This window comes from Falco naumanni, chromosome 25 (genome assembly GCF_017639655.2).
Source record: "Falco naumanni isolate bFalNau1 chromosome 25, bFalNau1.pat, whole genome shotgun sequence".
Classification (NCBI taxonomy): Eukaryota; Metazoa; Chordata; class Aves; order Falconiformes; family Falconidae; genus Falco; species Falco naumanni.
The window spans coordinates 281676-296626 of NC_054078.1; the positions used below are offsets into that span (position 1 = coordinate 281676).

The 14951-nt window shown below is 68.1% G+C and overlaps 2 protein-coding genes across 2 annotated transcripts; both read right to left on the minus strand.

The window, feature by feature from the left end:
- Positions 1–512: 512 nt before the first annotated feature.
- On the minus strand, positions 513–1125 carry SYCN (syncollin). Its single transcript, XM_040578260.1, has one exon. It carries the CDS (start codon positions 1123–1125, stop codon positions 727–729), a length of 399 nt encoding a protein of 132 aa, XP_040434194.1. The 3' UTR covers positions 513–726.
- Positions 1126–6944: 5819 nt separating this feature from the next.
- Positions 6945–14512, minus strand: LRFN1 (leucine rich repeat and fibronectin type III domain containing 1). Its single transcript, XM_040578258.1, is given in 5 exon segments — positions 6945–7279; positions 7281–7403; positions 7406–7790; positions 9741–11087; positions 14454–14512. Coding segments are annotated over 4 exon segments (1896 nt in total). The 5' UTR covers positions 11066–11087; positions 14454–14512; the 3' UTR covers positions 6945–7216.
- Positions 14513–14951: the final 439 nt, after the last annotated feature.

Here is a 14951-nt window from a genome sequence, read left to right on the forward strand (position 1 = left end):
GTTGGCTTGTCTTGGCCCAAGTTGACTTACGTTGGCTTGTCTTGGCCCACGTTGACTCACGTTGGCTGGTCTTGGCCCATGTTGGCTCACGTTGGCTGGTCTTGGCCCACGTTGACTCACGTTGGCTGGTCTTGGCCCACGTTGACTCACGTTGGCTTGTGTTGGCCCATGTTGACTCACGTTGGCTTGTCTTGGCCCACGTTGACTCACGTTGGCTTGTCTTGGCCCACGTTGACTCACGTTGGCTTGTCTTGGCCCACGTTGACTCACGTTGGCTTGTCTTGGCCCACGTTGACTCACGTTGGCTTGTCTTGGCCCACGTTGACTCACGTTGGCTTGTCTTGGCCCATGTTGACTCACATTGGCTTGTCTTGGCCTAAGTTGACTCACATTGGCTGGTCTTGGCCCACGTTGACTCACGTTGGCGGGTCTTGGCCCACGTTGACTCACGTTGGCTGGTCTTGGCCTAAGTTGGCTCACGTTGGCTTGTCTTGGCCTAAGTTGACTCACGTTGGCTGGTCTTGGCCCATGTTGACTCACGTTGGCTGGTCTTGGCCCATGTTGACTCATCTTGACCCCCACGTTGACTCGCCTTGACCCCCACGTTGACTCGCCTTGACCCACATTGACTTGCATTTGCCCGCATCGCCTCCGACCGGCCTGCGTCGCCTCATGCCGCCTTCCGCTGCCCGCCGCCGTGCGCCGCCCCCCCCGCCGCCGCCCGCCTCACTTGCAGCTACAATAATACCCCCTGATGGCGTTATCCCAGTCGCCGAAGAGCCCCCGCCGTACCTCCTGCAACCGCGGCACCGCGCCGGCCCCGAAACGCCGCATCTTCCCCTTCTTGCCAGCCCGAGACCAAACGGTCAGCTCACAGCGGGTGCCCACCACCAAGGAGGAGACGCGGGCGGCCCAGCCGCGGGGCATGTAGGGGACGTCGGCGCCGGGTTCTACCACCAGGACGGGGCCCGCGCAGCACTGGTCGTAGTAAGGGCTGTTGTCGGCGTAGAGTTGGGCGCAGATGCGGGTGCCGTTGGCCGTCCGTAGGTCGGAGGGGGATGGGCACTGCGCCTCGGCCCCCCCCAGCACCGCCGCCGCCAGCACCGCCACCACCAGCGCCGCCATCGCCAACCCCCCCTGCCGCGGCGCCCGGCGCTGCGTAGATATACCCAGCTCCAAGGACACGGCGGGGGCAGGGGGGGCACCTTTCCAGCAGGGAAAGCACCCAGGTGGTTGTGCCCCTCCCCCCCCCAAGCACCCAGGTGTTTGTGCCCCCCCCCAAGCACCCAGGTGTTAGTGCCCCTCCCCCCCAAAGCACCCAGGTGGTTGTGCCCCTCCCCCCCCCCAAGCACCCAGGTGTTTGTGCCCCCCCCCAAGCACCCAGGTGTTACTGCCCCTCCCCCCCAAAGCACCCAGGTGTTTGTGCCCCTCCCCCCCCCCAAGCACCCAGGTGTTTGTGCCCCCCCCCCCCCCCATGCACCCAGGTGTTTGTGCACCACCCCCCCCAAAGCACCCAGGTGTTAGTGCCCCTCCCCCCAAAAGCACCCAGGTGTTTGTGCCCCTCCCCCCAAAAAGCACCCAGGTGTTTGTTCCCCCCCCCCCCAAAAGCACCCAGGTGTTTTGTGCCCCCCCCCAAAAGCACCCAGGTGTTTGTGCCCCTCCCCCCAAAAGCACCCAGGTGTTTGTGCCCCCCCCCCAAAGCACCCAGGTGTTTGTTCCCCCCCCCCCAAAAGCACCCAGGTGTTTGTGGGCCCCCCCCAAAGCACCCAGGTGTTTGTGCCCCCTCCCCAAGCACCCAGGTGTTTGTGCCCCCCCCCCCCCCCCAAAGCACCCAGGTGTTTTCTGCCCCCCCCCCAAAGCACCCAGGTGTTTGTGCCCCCCCCCCCCAAAAGCACCCAGGTGTTTGTGCCCCCCCCCCCCCAAAAAGCACCCAGGTGTTTGTGCCCCCCCCCCCAAAAGCACCCAGGTGTTTGTGCCCCACCCCCCAAAGCACCCAGGTGTTTGTGCCCCCCCCCCCCAAAGCACCCAGGTGTTTGTGCCCCTCCCCCCCCAAAAGCACCCAGGTGTTTCTGCCCCCCCCCCCCAAAGCACCCAGGTGTTTGTGCCCCCCCCCCAAAGCACCCAGGTGTTAGTGCCCCTCCCCCCAAAAGCACCCAGGTGTTTGTTCCCCCCCCCCCAAAAGCACCCAGGGTGTTTGTGGGCCCCCCCCAAAGCACCCAGGTGTTTGTGCCCCCTCCCCAAGCACCCAGGTGTTTGTTCCCCCCCCCCCCCAAAAGCACCCAGGTGTTAGTGCCCCCCCCCCCAAAGCACCCAGGTGTTTGTGCCCCCCCCCCCAAAAGCACCCAGGTGTTTGTGCGCCCCCCCCCCCAAAAAGCACCCAGGTGTTTGTGCCCCTCCCCCCCAAAGCACCCAGGTGTTTGTGCCCCTCCCCCCAAAAAGCACCCAGGTGTTTGTTCCCCCCCCCCCCCAAAAGCACCCAGGTGTTTCTGCCCCCCCCCAAAACACCCAGGTGTTTGTGCCCCCCCCCCCCCAAAGCACCCAGGTGTTTGTGCCCCCCCCCCCCCAAAAGCACCCAGGTGTTTGTGCCCCTCCCCCCAAGCACCCAGGTGTTAGTGCCCCTCCCCCCCAAAGCACCCAGGTGTTTGTGCGCCCCCCCCCCAAAAGCACCCAGGTGTTTGTGCCCCCCCCCCCCAAAGCACCCAGGTGTTTGTGCCCCTCCCCCTCCCCCCAAAAGCACCCAGGTGTTTGTGCCCCCCCCCAAAAGCACCCAGGTGTATGTGCCCCCCCCCCAAAAGCACCCAGGTGTTTGTTCCCCCCCCCCCCAAAAGCACCCAGGTGTTTCTGCCCCCCCCCCAAAGCACCCAGGTGATTGTGCCCCTCCCCCCCAAAGCACCCAGGTGTTTGTGCCCCCCCCCAAAAGGACCCACGTGGTCCACCCCTCCTGCCAAGAGGTTGCAGCCCCCCCATGAAGCCCCCACACCCCAGAAAAAGACCTTGGCATCAGGGCCCCCCTGAGGGATGCAGGTCTCCACCCCGGGACAGGACCCAGGTGCCCCCCCCTCCCCCCCCAAGAGGTGTAGCCCGCCCCCCCCCCCCCAAAAGGACCCAGGCACCCCGACCCTGGACCCCCACCCCGAAGAAGGGACCCCAGGTGCACCCCCCCTCCCCGTGGGAAGGGACCCAGCTACCCCCCCCCTCAAATCTCACCCCCCCTCCCCCGGGGAAGGGACCCAGCTGCCCCCCCCCCCTTAAATCTCACCCCCCCTCCCCCTGGGAAGGGACCCAGCTGCCCCTCCCCCCTCAAATCTCACCCCCCCTCCCCCTGGGAAGGGACCCAGCTGCCCCTCCCCCCTCAAATCTCACCCCCCCTCCCCCTGGGAAGGGACCCAGCTGCCCCCCCCCCTCAAATCTCACCCCCCCCTCCCCCTGGGAAGGGACCCAGCTGGCCCCCCCCCCCCAAATCTCACCCCCCCTCCCCCTCCCCCTGGGAAGGGACCCAGCTGCCCCCCCCCCAAATCTCACCCCCCCTCCCCCTGGGAAGGGACCCAGCTGTCCTGCCCATCCCCCCCCCCGACGTGGCCTTGCCCTTGGGAAAACTGAGGGGGATGGGGGGGGGGGAAGACCAGGCTGGGGAGCTGTATGCAAATGAGGCAGGGTAATTATCGGAGGAGGTAATTAGCAAAAGCCCAGCAGCAATGAGGGGTGCAAGTCACGCCCCTTATTTGCATATTAATGAGGTGCTGCCACGCCCTTGCTATGGCGCCGGCGGCAGCTGCATCCCCCCGTATCTCAGCAGCGGTATCCAGGCAACGGGGGGGGGGGAATGTTAATTACCCGTCCTCATTAGCATAGCCCCGCCCCCACCACCTCAGCCACTGTCCACCGCGCCCACCTCGTTAGCATGCTAATGAGCTCATTTGCATGCGGGCAGCTGCCTGTTACAGGGGACAGGGGGATTCTTGAGAGGCTCGGATGAGGCTGGGGGGCCCTGGACCCCCCCGGGCCCCTCCAATTAGACGGAGACGACCCCCCCCCCCCCCCCCCCCCCCCCCCCCCGGGGAGACGACCCCCCTGGCCTTCCCCCCAGAGAGAAGACACCCCCCTCCAGACAGAGAGGACCCCCCCGGACCCCCCCCCCCCCCGCCCCCCGCGCACAGTGGGACCCCCCTGGGCAATGCCCCCTCCCCGGCAGTGGGGACCCCTGCGACTCCCACCCCCCAAGGAAGACGACCCCACCCCCCAAGTAAAAGGGGGACCCCCCACCCCCACAGAGAGAGCAGCTCCCCCTCCTCTTCACACACAAAAGGTTTAATCGCCCCGGGCGGGGGGGGCACAGGTTTTTAATGTAAAAACTTGTGTTAAACACTGCAGCGGGCCGGGGGGGGCCCGGGGGGGCGGCTGGTGGGGGGGAGGGGGGCAACGGGGGGAGGGGTAGGTTGGGGGGGGGGGGCAGGGGAAAATACGGGGGTGATGGGGCAGCGGGGGAGGGAGTAAATGGGGCTGGGGGGGGGGTGTGATGGGGGGGGCCCGGGGGGGCCGACCCCCACGGGGTTATCCAGACCAGCCAGATAGGAGGCCCCGGGCCGGGGGGGGGGCGGGGGGGGGGGGACACGACCCGAGTGGGGGGACCCAGGGGGACCCAGGCGTTTGGGTCCCCCCCCCGGGAGGGGGTTCTTTTGGGGGGAGGGGGGGGGGGGCTGCGGTTCTCGTGTCATCTGTGCAGACATGTCAGTGGCGTGTGCGGGGCCCCCCCGCCGCCGGCCCGGCCAAAGGCACCACGGCGGGGGGCAGGCCGGGGGTGCACACGCGTGTTGGGGCGCACACGCGTGGCGGGGCGCACACACGTGGCAGGGCGCACACGCGTGGCAGGGTGCGCACAAGTCCCAGGGTGCACCTCCCCCGGGGGAGCCCCAGGCGTGTCGGGGTGCCCACGCGTGGCAGGGCACACGTGAGGGTGCCCTCACATGTTGGGGCACACGTGAGGGTGCCCACGCGTGTCAGGGTGCCCACGCGTGGCAGGGCACACATGAGGGTGCCCTCGCATGTTGGGGCACACGTGAGGGTGCCCACGCGTGTCAGGGTGTCCACGCGTGGCAGGGCACACGTGAGGGTGCCCTCGCATGTTGGGGCACACACCAGGGTGCCCATGCGTGTCAGGGTGCCCACGCGTGGCAGGGCACACGTGAGGGTGCCCTCACATGTTGGGGCACACGTGAGGGTGCCCACGCGTGTCAGGGTGCCCACGCGTGGCAGGGCACACGTGAGGGTGCCCTCGCATGTTGGGGCACACGTGAGGGTGCCCACGCGTGTCAGGGTGCCCACGCAGGTGCCCACACATGTCGGGGTGCCCACACGTGTCAGGGCACACACGCGGGTGCCCACGCGTGTCAGGGTGCCCACGGAGGGGGGGGGCAAGTAGGTACTGGGTTGCATACGGGTGCCCCGGGAAGGGGGTGGGGGAGGGGCACACGGATACCGATGGGGGCGAGGGGGAGCACACGGGTGCCCGGGGGGGGTCCTGGAGGAGCACCCATGGGTGTGGGCGGGCACCCGGTGGCACCCAGGGTGCTGGGGCTGCATCCGACCAGCTATGGCTGCGTACGGGCACCCAGGGGGTGCACAGGGGGCCCCAGGAGCGCCCAAGGGTGCGCAGGAGCACCCGGGGGTGCATGGGGGCACCCAAGGCCGCACTTAGGCACCCAGGGGCACCCAAGGGCGCACAGGAGCACTCAAGGGTGCACAGGGGCACCCAAGGGCACATTCGGGCACTCAAGGGCACACAGGAGCACCCAAGGGTGCACTCAGGCTCCCAGGGGCACCCAATGGCACGTTCGGACACCAAAGAGCACCCGAGGGTGCACTCAGGCACCCAGGGGCACCCAAGGGCACATTCGGGCACCCAAGGGTGCACTCAGGCACCCGGGGCACCCAAGGGGGGCACAGAAGCACCCAAGGGTGCACTCAGGCACCCAGGGGCACCCAATGGCGTGTTCGGACACCCGAGAGCACCCAAGGGTGCACTCAGGCACCCAGGGGCACCCAAGGGCACATTCGGGCACTCAAGGGTGCACAGAAGCACCCAAGGGTGCACTCGGGCACCCAGGGCACTCAAGGGGGCACAGAAGCACCCAAGGGTGCACTCGGGCACCCAGGGGCACCCAAGGGTCCATTCGGATACCCAAGAGCACCCAAGGGTGCACTCAGGCACCCAGGGGCACCCAATGGCGTGTTCGGACACCCGAGAGCACCCAAGGGTGCACTCAGGCACCCAGGGACACCCAAGGGTCCATTCGGACACCCAAGAGCACCCAAGGGTGCACTCAGGCACCCAAGGGCACATTTGGGCGCTCAAGGGGGCACAGAAGCACCCAAGGGTGCACTCAGGCACCCAGGGCACCCAAGGGCACTCAAGGGGGCACAGAAGCACCCAAGGGTGCACTCGGGCACCCAAGGGCACATGCGGGCACTCAAGGGGGCACAGAGGCACCCAAGGGTGCACTCAGGCACCCGGGGCACTCAAGGGGGCACAGAAGCACCCAAGGGTGCACTCAGGCACCCAGGGGCACCCAATGGCGCGTTCGGACACCAAAGAGCACCCAAGGGTGCACTCAGGCACCCGGGGCACTCAAGGGGGCACAGAAGCACCCAAGGGTGCACTCGGGCACCCAGGGGCACCCAATGGCGCGTTCGGACACCAAAGAGCACCCAAGGGTGCACTCAGGCACCCAGGGGCACCCAATGGCACGTTTGGACACCCGAGAGCACCCAAGGGTGCACTCGGGCACCCGGGGCACTCAAGGGGGCACAGAAGCACCCAAGGGTGCACTCAGGCACCCAAGGGCACATTCGGGCACCCAAGGGTGCACTCAGGCACCCGGGGCACTCAAGGGAGCACAGAAGCACCCAAGGGTGCACTCGGGCACCCAGGGGCACCCAATGGCGCGTTCGGACACCAAAGAGCACCCAAGGGTGCACTCAGGCACCCAAGGGCACATGCGGGCACTCAAGGGTGCACAGAAGCACCCAAGGGTGCACTCGGGCACCCAGGGGCACCCCATGGCGCGTTCGGCCACCCCGGGGGGCTCCCGTAATGACCCAGGAGCGCCCGGCGACGCGCCAAGACCCTTTGCCAGCGGGCACCCATGGGTGCTACCCCCCCCCTCCCCCCCCCCTCGCCCCCCCCTCCCCCCCTCCCCCCCCCCCCCCCCCCCCCACCTCAGACGGTGCTCTCCAGCATCCAGTGGGTGCTGCCGAAGGAGGGGCGCAGCGGGGGGGTCCCCCTCGGGCAGGTCGAGGCGCGGCAGCGAGCCGTGGCGCCGAGTCCGTGCGCGCCGGGGGTAGCTGTGGCTGGGGAACAGCCCCCGCGCCCCCCCCGCCGGTAGCACCCATGGGTGCCGGGGTAGGGAGGGGGGGGGGGCGGCGGCGGCGGCGGCGGCTCGGGGCTTCTGTGGGCGCCGTTGGTTTGGGAGCAGACGCTGGCGACGGCGGCGGGGGGGCGGCGGGCGGCCGCCGCTTTGTAGCGGGCGGTGAGGATGAGGATGAAGACGAGGACGGAGGCGGCGATGGCGGCGCCGATGACGATGATGACGGTGCCCCCTAAAAAGTGGGGGCGGGGGAGGGCGGAGCAGCCGGGGGTCCCCCCCGGGGTGGCGAAGCGGACGCAGCCCAGCCCGCGGGCGGTGGGCGCCGCCGGGACCCCCTCGGCGTGCAGGGCCGTGACGCAGAGCTGGTAGTGACGCCCGGCCGCCAGGTCCCGCAGCACGAAGCTCCGGCTGGAGGGGGGCAGCAGCCTGGGGGGGGAGGGGCGGGGGGTGGGGTGGGGTGGGGCGGGGCGGGGGGGCCACGCCTGGCCCACCCCGTGCAGTGCCACACCCTCCCCGTGCGACGCCGCGCGATGCCATGTGGTCCCCAGTGATGGCACGTGGTCCCATGTGACGTCACGTGGCTCTCGAGGGATGTTATATGACCCCACCCCCACGCGTGACGTCACGTGGCCCCATGCGATGCCACGTGGCCCCGTGCGACGCCGCGCGGTCCCCGGGTGATGCCGTGTGGCCTCGTGTGATGTCATGTGCCCCCCCCCCCCCCGCCCCCCCGTGATGTCACGTTGCCCCGTGTGAGGCCACAAGGCTCTGGGTGATGGCACGCGGCCCCACGCGATGCCACGTGTCCTCACGCCACGCCACGCCACGCCACGCGATGCCATGTGTCCCCATGCCACATGGCCCCATGCGATGCCATGTGTTCCCACATGATGCCACGTGTCCCCATGCGATGCCACATCACGCTGTGCAACGCCATGTGTCCCCGTGTGACGCCACATGTCCCCACATGATGCCACGTGTCCCCAAGTGATGCCACGTATCCCTGTGTGATGCATCGTGTCCCCATGCGATGCCACATCATGCCATGCAACGCCATGTGTCCCCGTGTGACGCCACATGTCCCCACATGATGCCACGTGTCCCCAAGTGATGCCACGTGTCCCTGTGTGATGCATCGTGTCCCCATGCGATGCCACATCATGCCATGCAACGCCATGTGTCCCTGTGTGACGCCACATGTCCCCACATGATACCACGTGTCCCCAGGTGATGCCACATGTCCCTGTGTGATGCATCGCGTCCCCACACGACGCCACATGTCCCCATGCAATGCCACATCATGCCATGCAATGCCATGTGTCCCTGTGTGATGCCACATGTCCCCACATGATGCCACATGTCCCCACGCGATGCCACATGTCCCCATGCAATGCCGCATCATGCCATGCAATGCCGTGTGTCCCTGTGTGATGCCAGATGTCCCGATGTGATGCCACGTGTCCCCACATGATGCCACATGTGCCCACGTGATGCCACGTGTCCCTGTGTGATGCATCGTGTCCCCATGCGATGCCACATCATGCCATGCAACGCCGTGTGTCCCTGTGTGACGCCACATGTCCCCAGATGATGCCACGTGTCCCCAGATGATGCCATGTGTCCCCAGGTGATGCCACGTGTCCCTGTGTGATGCATTGCGTCCCCACACGATGCCACATGTCCCCATGCGATGCCACATCATGCCATGCAATGCCATGTGTCCCTGTGTGATGCCACATGTCCCCACATGATGCCACGTGTCCCCACGCGATGCCACGTGTCCCTGTGTGATGCCAGATGTCCCCACATGATGCCACATGTCCCCATGCAGTACCACATCATGCCATGCAATGCCGTGTGTCCCTGTGTGATGCCAGATGTCCCGATGTGATGCCACGTGTCCCCACATGATGCCATGTGTCCCCACGCAATGCCACGTGTCACCATGCAACACCACGTGTCCCCACGCGTTGCCACGTGTCCCTGTGTGATGCATCGTGTCCCCACATGGCGCCACATCATGCCATGCAATGCCATGTGTCCCCGTGTGACGCCACATGTCCCCACATGATGCCACGTGTCCCCACGCGATGCCACGTGTCCGCACGCAACACCACGTGTCCCCAGGTGATGCCACGTGTCCCTGTGTGATGCATCGCGTCCCCACACGACGCCACATGTCCCCATGCAATGCCACATCATGCCATGCAATGCCATGTGTCCCTGTGCGACGCCGCACGTCCCCCCGCACCGCCCCCCCCCCACCCCCCGCTGTGCCACGTGATGCCAGACACCCCCGCGGTGGGGGGGGTTGCCACCCCCACCCCCACGGCGCCACGACACCCCGCGCCCCCCCAGCCTCCCCCCGGCACCCACCTGTAGACGAGGGAGTCGTCGAGGGAGCTGTTGTAGGTGACCTGGAACATGCGGATGCCGGGGACGTGGCGCTGGGGCAACCAGCGTATTCGCGCCGACGTGGCCGTCAGCTCGGCCGCCACCACCCGCCGCTCGCCCGGCACCCACGTCTCGTTGCCGCCGGCGCGAGCCATATCCGAAGGACCGGCCGCCGTTTCGCCGTCGCCGTCGCCATCCTCGCGGGCAACCGGGAGCGGAAAGACGGCTACCTGCACGCGGGCGGCCGCCTCGCCGGCGGCGTTGGAAGCCACGCAGGTGAAGGCGCCGTGGTCGCCCAGCGTGGCCACCCGGAGCTCCAAGGAGCCGTCGGGGCCGACAGCGCGGCGGGAACCGTTCTGCACCAACCGCCCGTCCGGCCCCAACCAGTGCAAGGCCGGCGGCGGATCGCCGGCAGCGGCGCAACCCAACCGTAAGGGTTGGCCTTCCAAGACGGCAGCGGGATCGGCAGCGGCGCCGGCGATGGCCGGGGCTCGACACGCCAATTCCTCCTCCGGCACGGCCCAAAGCAAGCGACCGGCGAGCGGCGGCGGCGATGCGCAGCTCTCCAGCCGGCCCGGTTGCGCCAACCGCCGTAACCAAAGCAATTCGCAGTTACAATGCAGCGGGTTCCCCCCCGCCGCCAAACTAGGGCCCGGCGGGCCCGGCACCGGCGGTAACGCCCGGAGGCGGTTGGCGGTGAGGTCCAAACGTGCCAAACGCGGTAAACGCGCCACCGCGCCGGCGGGGACCCGTTCCAGGAGGTTGTGATCCAGGGTGAGGGTGGCCAAACTGGCCATGCCGGCCACCGCCTCCCAGGGCAGCGCCGGCAGGTTGTTGTGGGACAGGTCCAGGTCCTCCACCGTGGCGGCGAAGGCGGCGAAAGCGGCGGGTTCGATGGCGGCCAGTTGGTTGTTGGCCAAAATGAGGTGCCGGAGGCTGGCCAAGCCGCGCAGCTGCGCCCCGCTCAGCGCCGGTAACCGGTTGCCGTCCAGGTGGAGGGCGCGGAGGGCGCGGAGGTCGGCGAAGGCGCCAGGCGCCAAGCGCCGCAGCCCGTTGCGGGAGAGGGTGAGGTGCACCAGGCTGCTCATGTTGGCGAAATCGGCGCGGCCGACGGCGCCGATGAAGTTGTCGGCCAAGCGCAGCTCCACGGCGCCGCGGTCCAGGCTGGGCGGCACGGCCAAGAGGCCGGTGCGGGCGCACAGCAGCGTGGGGTTGGGGGCGGCCGCCGGGCAGAGGCAGCGGGGGGGGCAGCGGTGGGACCCCGCCACCGCCCCCAGCATCACCAGGGGCACCAGCAGCTTCGCCATCCTCCGCCGGCCCCGGCGGCGCCTGTGGAGGGGGGTGGGGGGCGGTGAGGAGGGGGCAGGACTGGGCCCACGGGGGGGGGGGGAGTTGGGCAGGATTGAGCCCATGGGGGAAATGAGGCTGTGGGGGCAGGATTGGGCCCATAGGGGGGGGAGGGGCTGTGGGGCAGGATTGGGCCCACAGGGGGGGGGAGGGGCTGTGGGACAGGATTGGGCCCGGGGGGGGAGGGGCTGTGGGACAGGATTGGGCCCATAGGGGGGAGGGGCTGTGGGGCAGGATTGGGCCCATGGGGGGGGCGGGGCTGTGGGGCAGGATTGGGCCTATAGGGGGGAGGAGCTGTGGGGCAGGATTGGGCCCACGGGGGGGGGAGGGGCTGTGGGGCAGGATTGGGCCCAAAGGGGGGGGAGGGGCTGTGGGGCAGGATTGGGCCCACAGGGGGGGGAGGGGCTGTGGGGCAGGATTAGGCCCATAGGGGGGGGAGGGGCGGTGGGGCAGGATTGGGCCCACGGGGGGGGGAGGGGCTGTGGGGCAGGATTGGGCCCACGGGGGGGGGAGGGGGCTGTGGGGCGGGATTGGGCCCATAGGGGGGGAGGGGGGCGTGGGGCAGGATTGGTCCCACGGGGGGGGAGGGGCGGTGGGGCAGGATTGGGCCCGGGGGGGGAGGGGCTGTGGGGCGGGATCGGGCCCACGGGGGGGGAGGGGCTGTGGGGCAGGGTTGGGCCCACGGGGGGGGGGAGGGGCTGTGGGGCCGGGTTGGGCCCATAGGGGGGAGGGGCGGTGGAGCAGGATTGGGCCCACAGGGGGGGGAGGGGCTGTGGGGCAGGATTGGGCCCATAGGGGGGGGAGGGGTGGTGGGGCAGGATTGGGCCCATGGGGGGGGGAGGGGCTGTGGGGCAGGATTGGGCCCATGGGGGGGAGGGGCGGTGGAGCAGGATTGGGCCCATAGGGGGGGAGGGGCTGTGGGGCAGGATTGGGCCCATAGGGGGGGAGGGGCGGTGGGGCAGGATTGGGCCCACAGGGGCGGAGGGGCGGTGGGGCAGGATTGGGCCCACAGGGGGGGGAGGGGGCTGTGGGGCAGGATTGGGCCCATGGGGGGAAATGAGGCTGTGGGGCAGGATTGGGCCCATAGGGGGTGAGGGGGCTGTGGGGCAGGATTGGGCCCACAGGAGGGGAGGGGGCTGTGGGGCAGGATTGGGCCCAGAGGGGGGGAGGGGCTGTGGGGCGGGATTGGCCCCATAGGGGGGGGAGGGGCTGTGGGGCAGGATTGGGCCCACGGGGGGGGAGGGGCTGTGGGGCAGGATTGGGCCCGGGGGGGGGGAGGGGCTGTGGGGCAGGATTGGGCCCATAGGGGGGGAGGGGCTGTGGGGCAGGGTTGGGCCCACGGGGGGGAGGGGCTGTGGGGCAGGATTGGGCCCATAGGGGGGGGAGGGGCTGTGGGGCAGGATTGGGCCCATAGGGGGGGGAGGGGCTGTGGGGCAGGATTGGGCCCACGGGGGGGGAGGGGCTGTGGGGCAGGATTGGGCCCATAGGGGGGGAGGGGCTGTGGGGCAGGATTGGGCCCACAGGGGGGGAGGGGCTGTGGGGCAGGATTGGTCCCACGGGGGGGGAGGGGCTGTGGGGCAGGATTGGGCCCATAGGGGGGGAGGGGCTGTGGGGCAGGATTGGGCCCACTGGGGGGGGGAGGGGCTGTGGGGCAGGATTGGGCCCAAAGGGGGGGAGGGGCTGTGGGGCAGGATTGGGCCCACTGGGGGGGAGGGGGGGGCAGGATCGGGCCCGGGGGCCCCCACTAAGTCCTATGGGAGCCATGAGATCCCCCGCGATCCCCTGTGATCCCCTGTGATCCCGTGTGCCCTGCGTGTTCCCCTGTGACCCCGTGTGTCCCAGGAGATCCAGGGAGATCCCATTGACACCCCACATGGTTCTGTGTGATCCCGTGTGCCCCTGCAGGATCCCAGTGATCCTGTGTGATCCCACGTGCTCCATGTGCCCTCCCAAGATTCCAGCGGTCCTGTGTGATCCTGTGTGCCCTCAGGAGATCCCAGTGATCCCGTGTGCCCCTGTGTGATCCCGTGTGCCCTCGGGAGATCCCAGTGATCCCATGTGCCCCTGTGTGATCCCGTGTGCCTTCAGGAGATCCCAGTGATCCCGTGTGCCCCTGGGTGATCCCGTGTGCCCTCAGGAGATCCCAGTGATCCCGTGTGCCCCTGGGTGATCCCGTGTGCCCCTGGGTGATCCCGTGTGCCCTCAGGAGATCCCAGTGATCCCATGTGGCCCTGTGTGATCCCGTGTGCCTTCAGGAGATCCCAGTGATCCCGTGTGCCCCTGGGTGATCCCGTGTGCCCTCAGGAGATCCCAGTGATCCCATGTGCCCCTGTGTGATCCCGTGTGCCCTCAGGAGATCCCAGTGATCCCGTGTGCCCCTGTGTGATCCCGTGTGCCCTTCAGGAGATCCCAGTGATCCCGTGTGCCCCTGGGTGATCCTGTGTGCCCTCAGGAGATCCCAGTGATCCTCTGTGCCCCTGTGTGATCCCGTGTGCCCTCAGGAGATCCCAGTGATCCCGTGTGCCCCTGTGTGATCCTGTGTGCCCTCAGGAGATCCCAGTGATCCCGTGTGCCCCTGGGTGATCCCGTGTGCCTTCAGGAGATCCCAGTGATCCCGTGTGCCCCTGGGTGATCCCGTGTGCCCTCAGGAGATCCCAGTGATCCCGTGTGCCCCTGGGTGATCCTGTGTGCCCCTGTGTGATCCCGTGTGCCCTCAGGAGATCCCAGTGATCCTCTGTGCCCCTGTGTGATCCCGTGTGCCCTCAGGAGATCCCAGTGATCCCGTGTGCCCCTGTGTGATCCTGTGTGCCCTCAGGAGATCCCAGTGATCCCGTGTGCCCCTGGGTGATCCCGTGTGCCTTCAGGAGATCCCAGTGATCCCGTGTGCCCCTGGGTGATCCCGTGTGCCCTCAGGAGATCCCGTGTGCCCCTGTGTGATCCCGTGTGCCCTCAGGAGATCCCAGTGATCCCGTGTGCCCCTGTGTGATCCCGTGTGCCCTCAGGAGATCCCAGTGATCCCGTGTGCCCCTGGGTGATCCCGTGTGCCCTCAGGAGATCCCAGTGATCCTCTGTGCCCCTGTGTGATCCCGTGTGCCTTCAGGAGATCCCAGTGATCCCGTGTGCCCCTGTGTGATCCCGTGTGCCTTCAGGAGATCCCAGTGATCCCGTGTGCCCCTGTGTGATCCCGTGTGCCCTCAGGAGATCCCAGTGATCCTCTGTGCCCCTGGGTGATCCCGTGTGCCTTCAGGAGATCCCAGTGATCCCGTGTGCCCCTGGGTGATCCCGTGTGCCCTCAGGAGATCCCAGTGATCCCGTGTGCCCCTGGGTGATCCCGTGTGATCCCATTACCTCCTCTCAGGGCTCCATGTCGGTCCCGTCCGGGCGTTGCCGCGGGGCCTGTGGGGACAGGGGGCAGGCCAGTATGGACCAGTACCCACCAGTATGGACCAGTCCAGCTGCACACAGCCCAGTATAGCCCAGTACAGCCCCGTATGGCTCCATGCACCCTCACCATGACCTAGTACAGCCCAGTATGGCCCAGTACACCCCAGTATGGCTCCATGCACCCCCAACATGGCCCAGTACAGCCCAGAACAGCCCAGTCCAGCTCCATATACCCCAGTATATCACAGTATAACCCAGTCCAGCCCAGTATGTCCCAGAGCAGCTTGGTAATGGACCAGAACAGCCCAGTATAGTTCCATACACCCCAGTATGGCCCAGTCCAGCCTAGTCCAGCCCAGTATCGCATTCTAGGACCCCACATGGCCCAGTACAGTCTGAGAAGGCCCAGCACAGCCCAGTGTGGCCCAGTACAATCCAGTACAGCCCAGTAGGAGCCAGTAC

What these genes read in the sequence shown, in the direction of transcription:
- SYCN (XM_040578260.1), bottom strand. Translation starts at nt 1,125, where the DNA reads ATGGCGGCGCTGGTGGTGGCGGTGCTGGCGGCGGCGGTGCTGGGGGGG.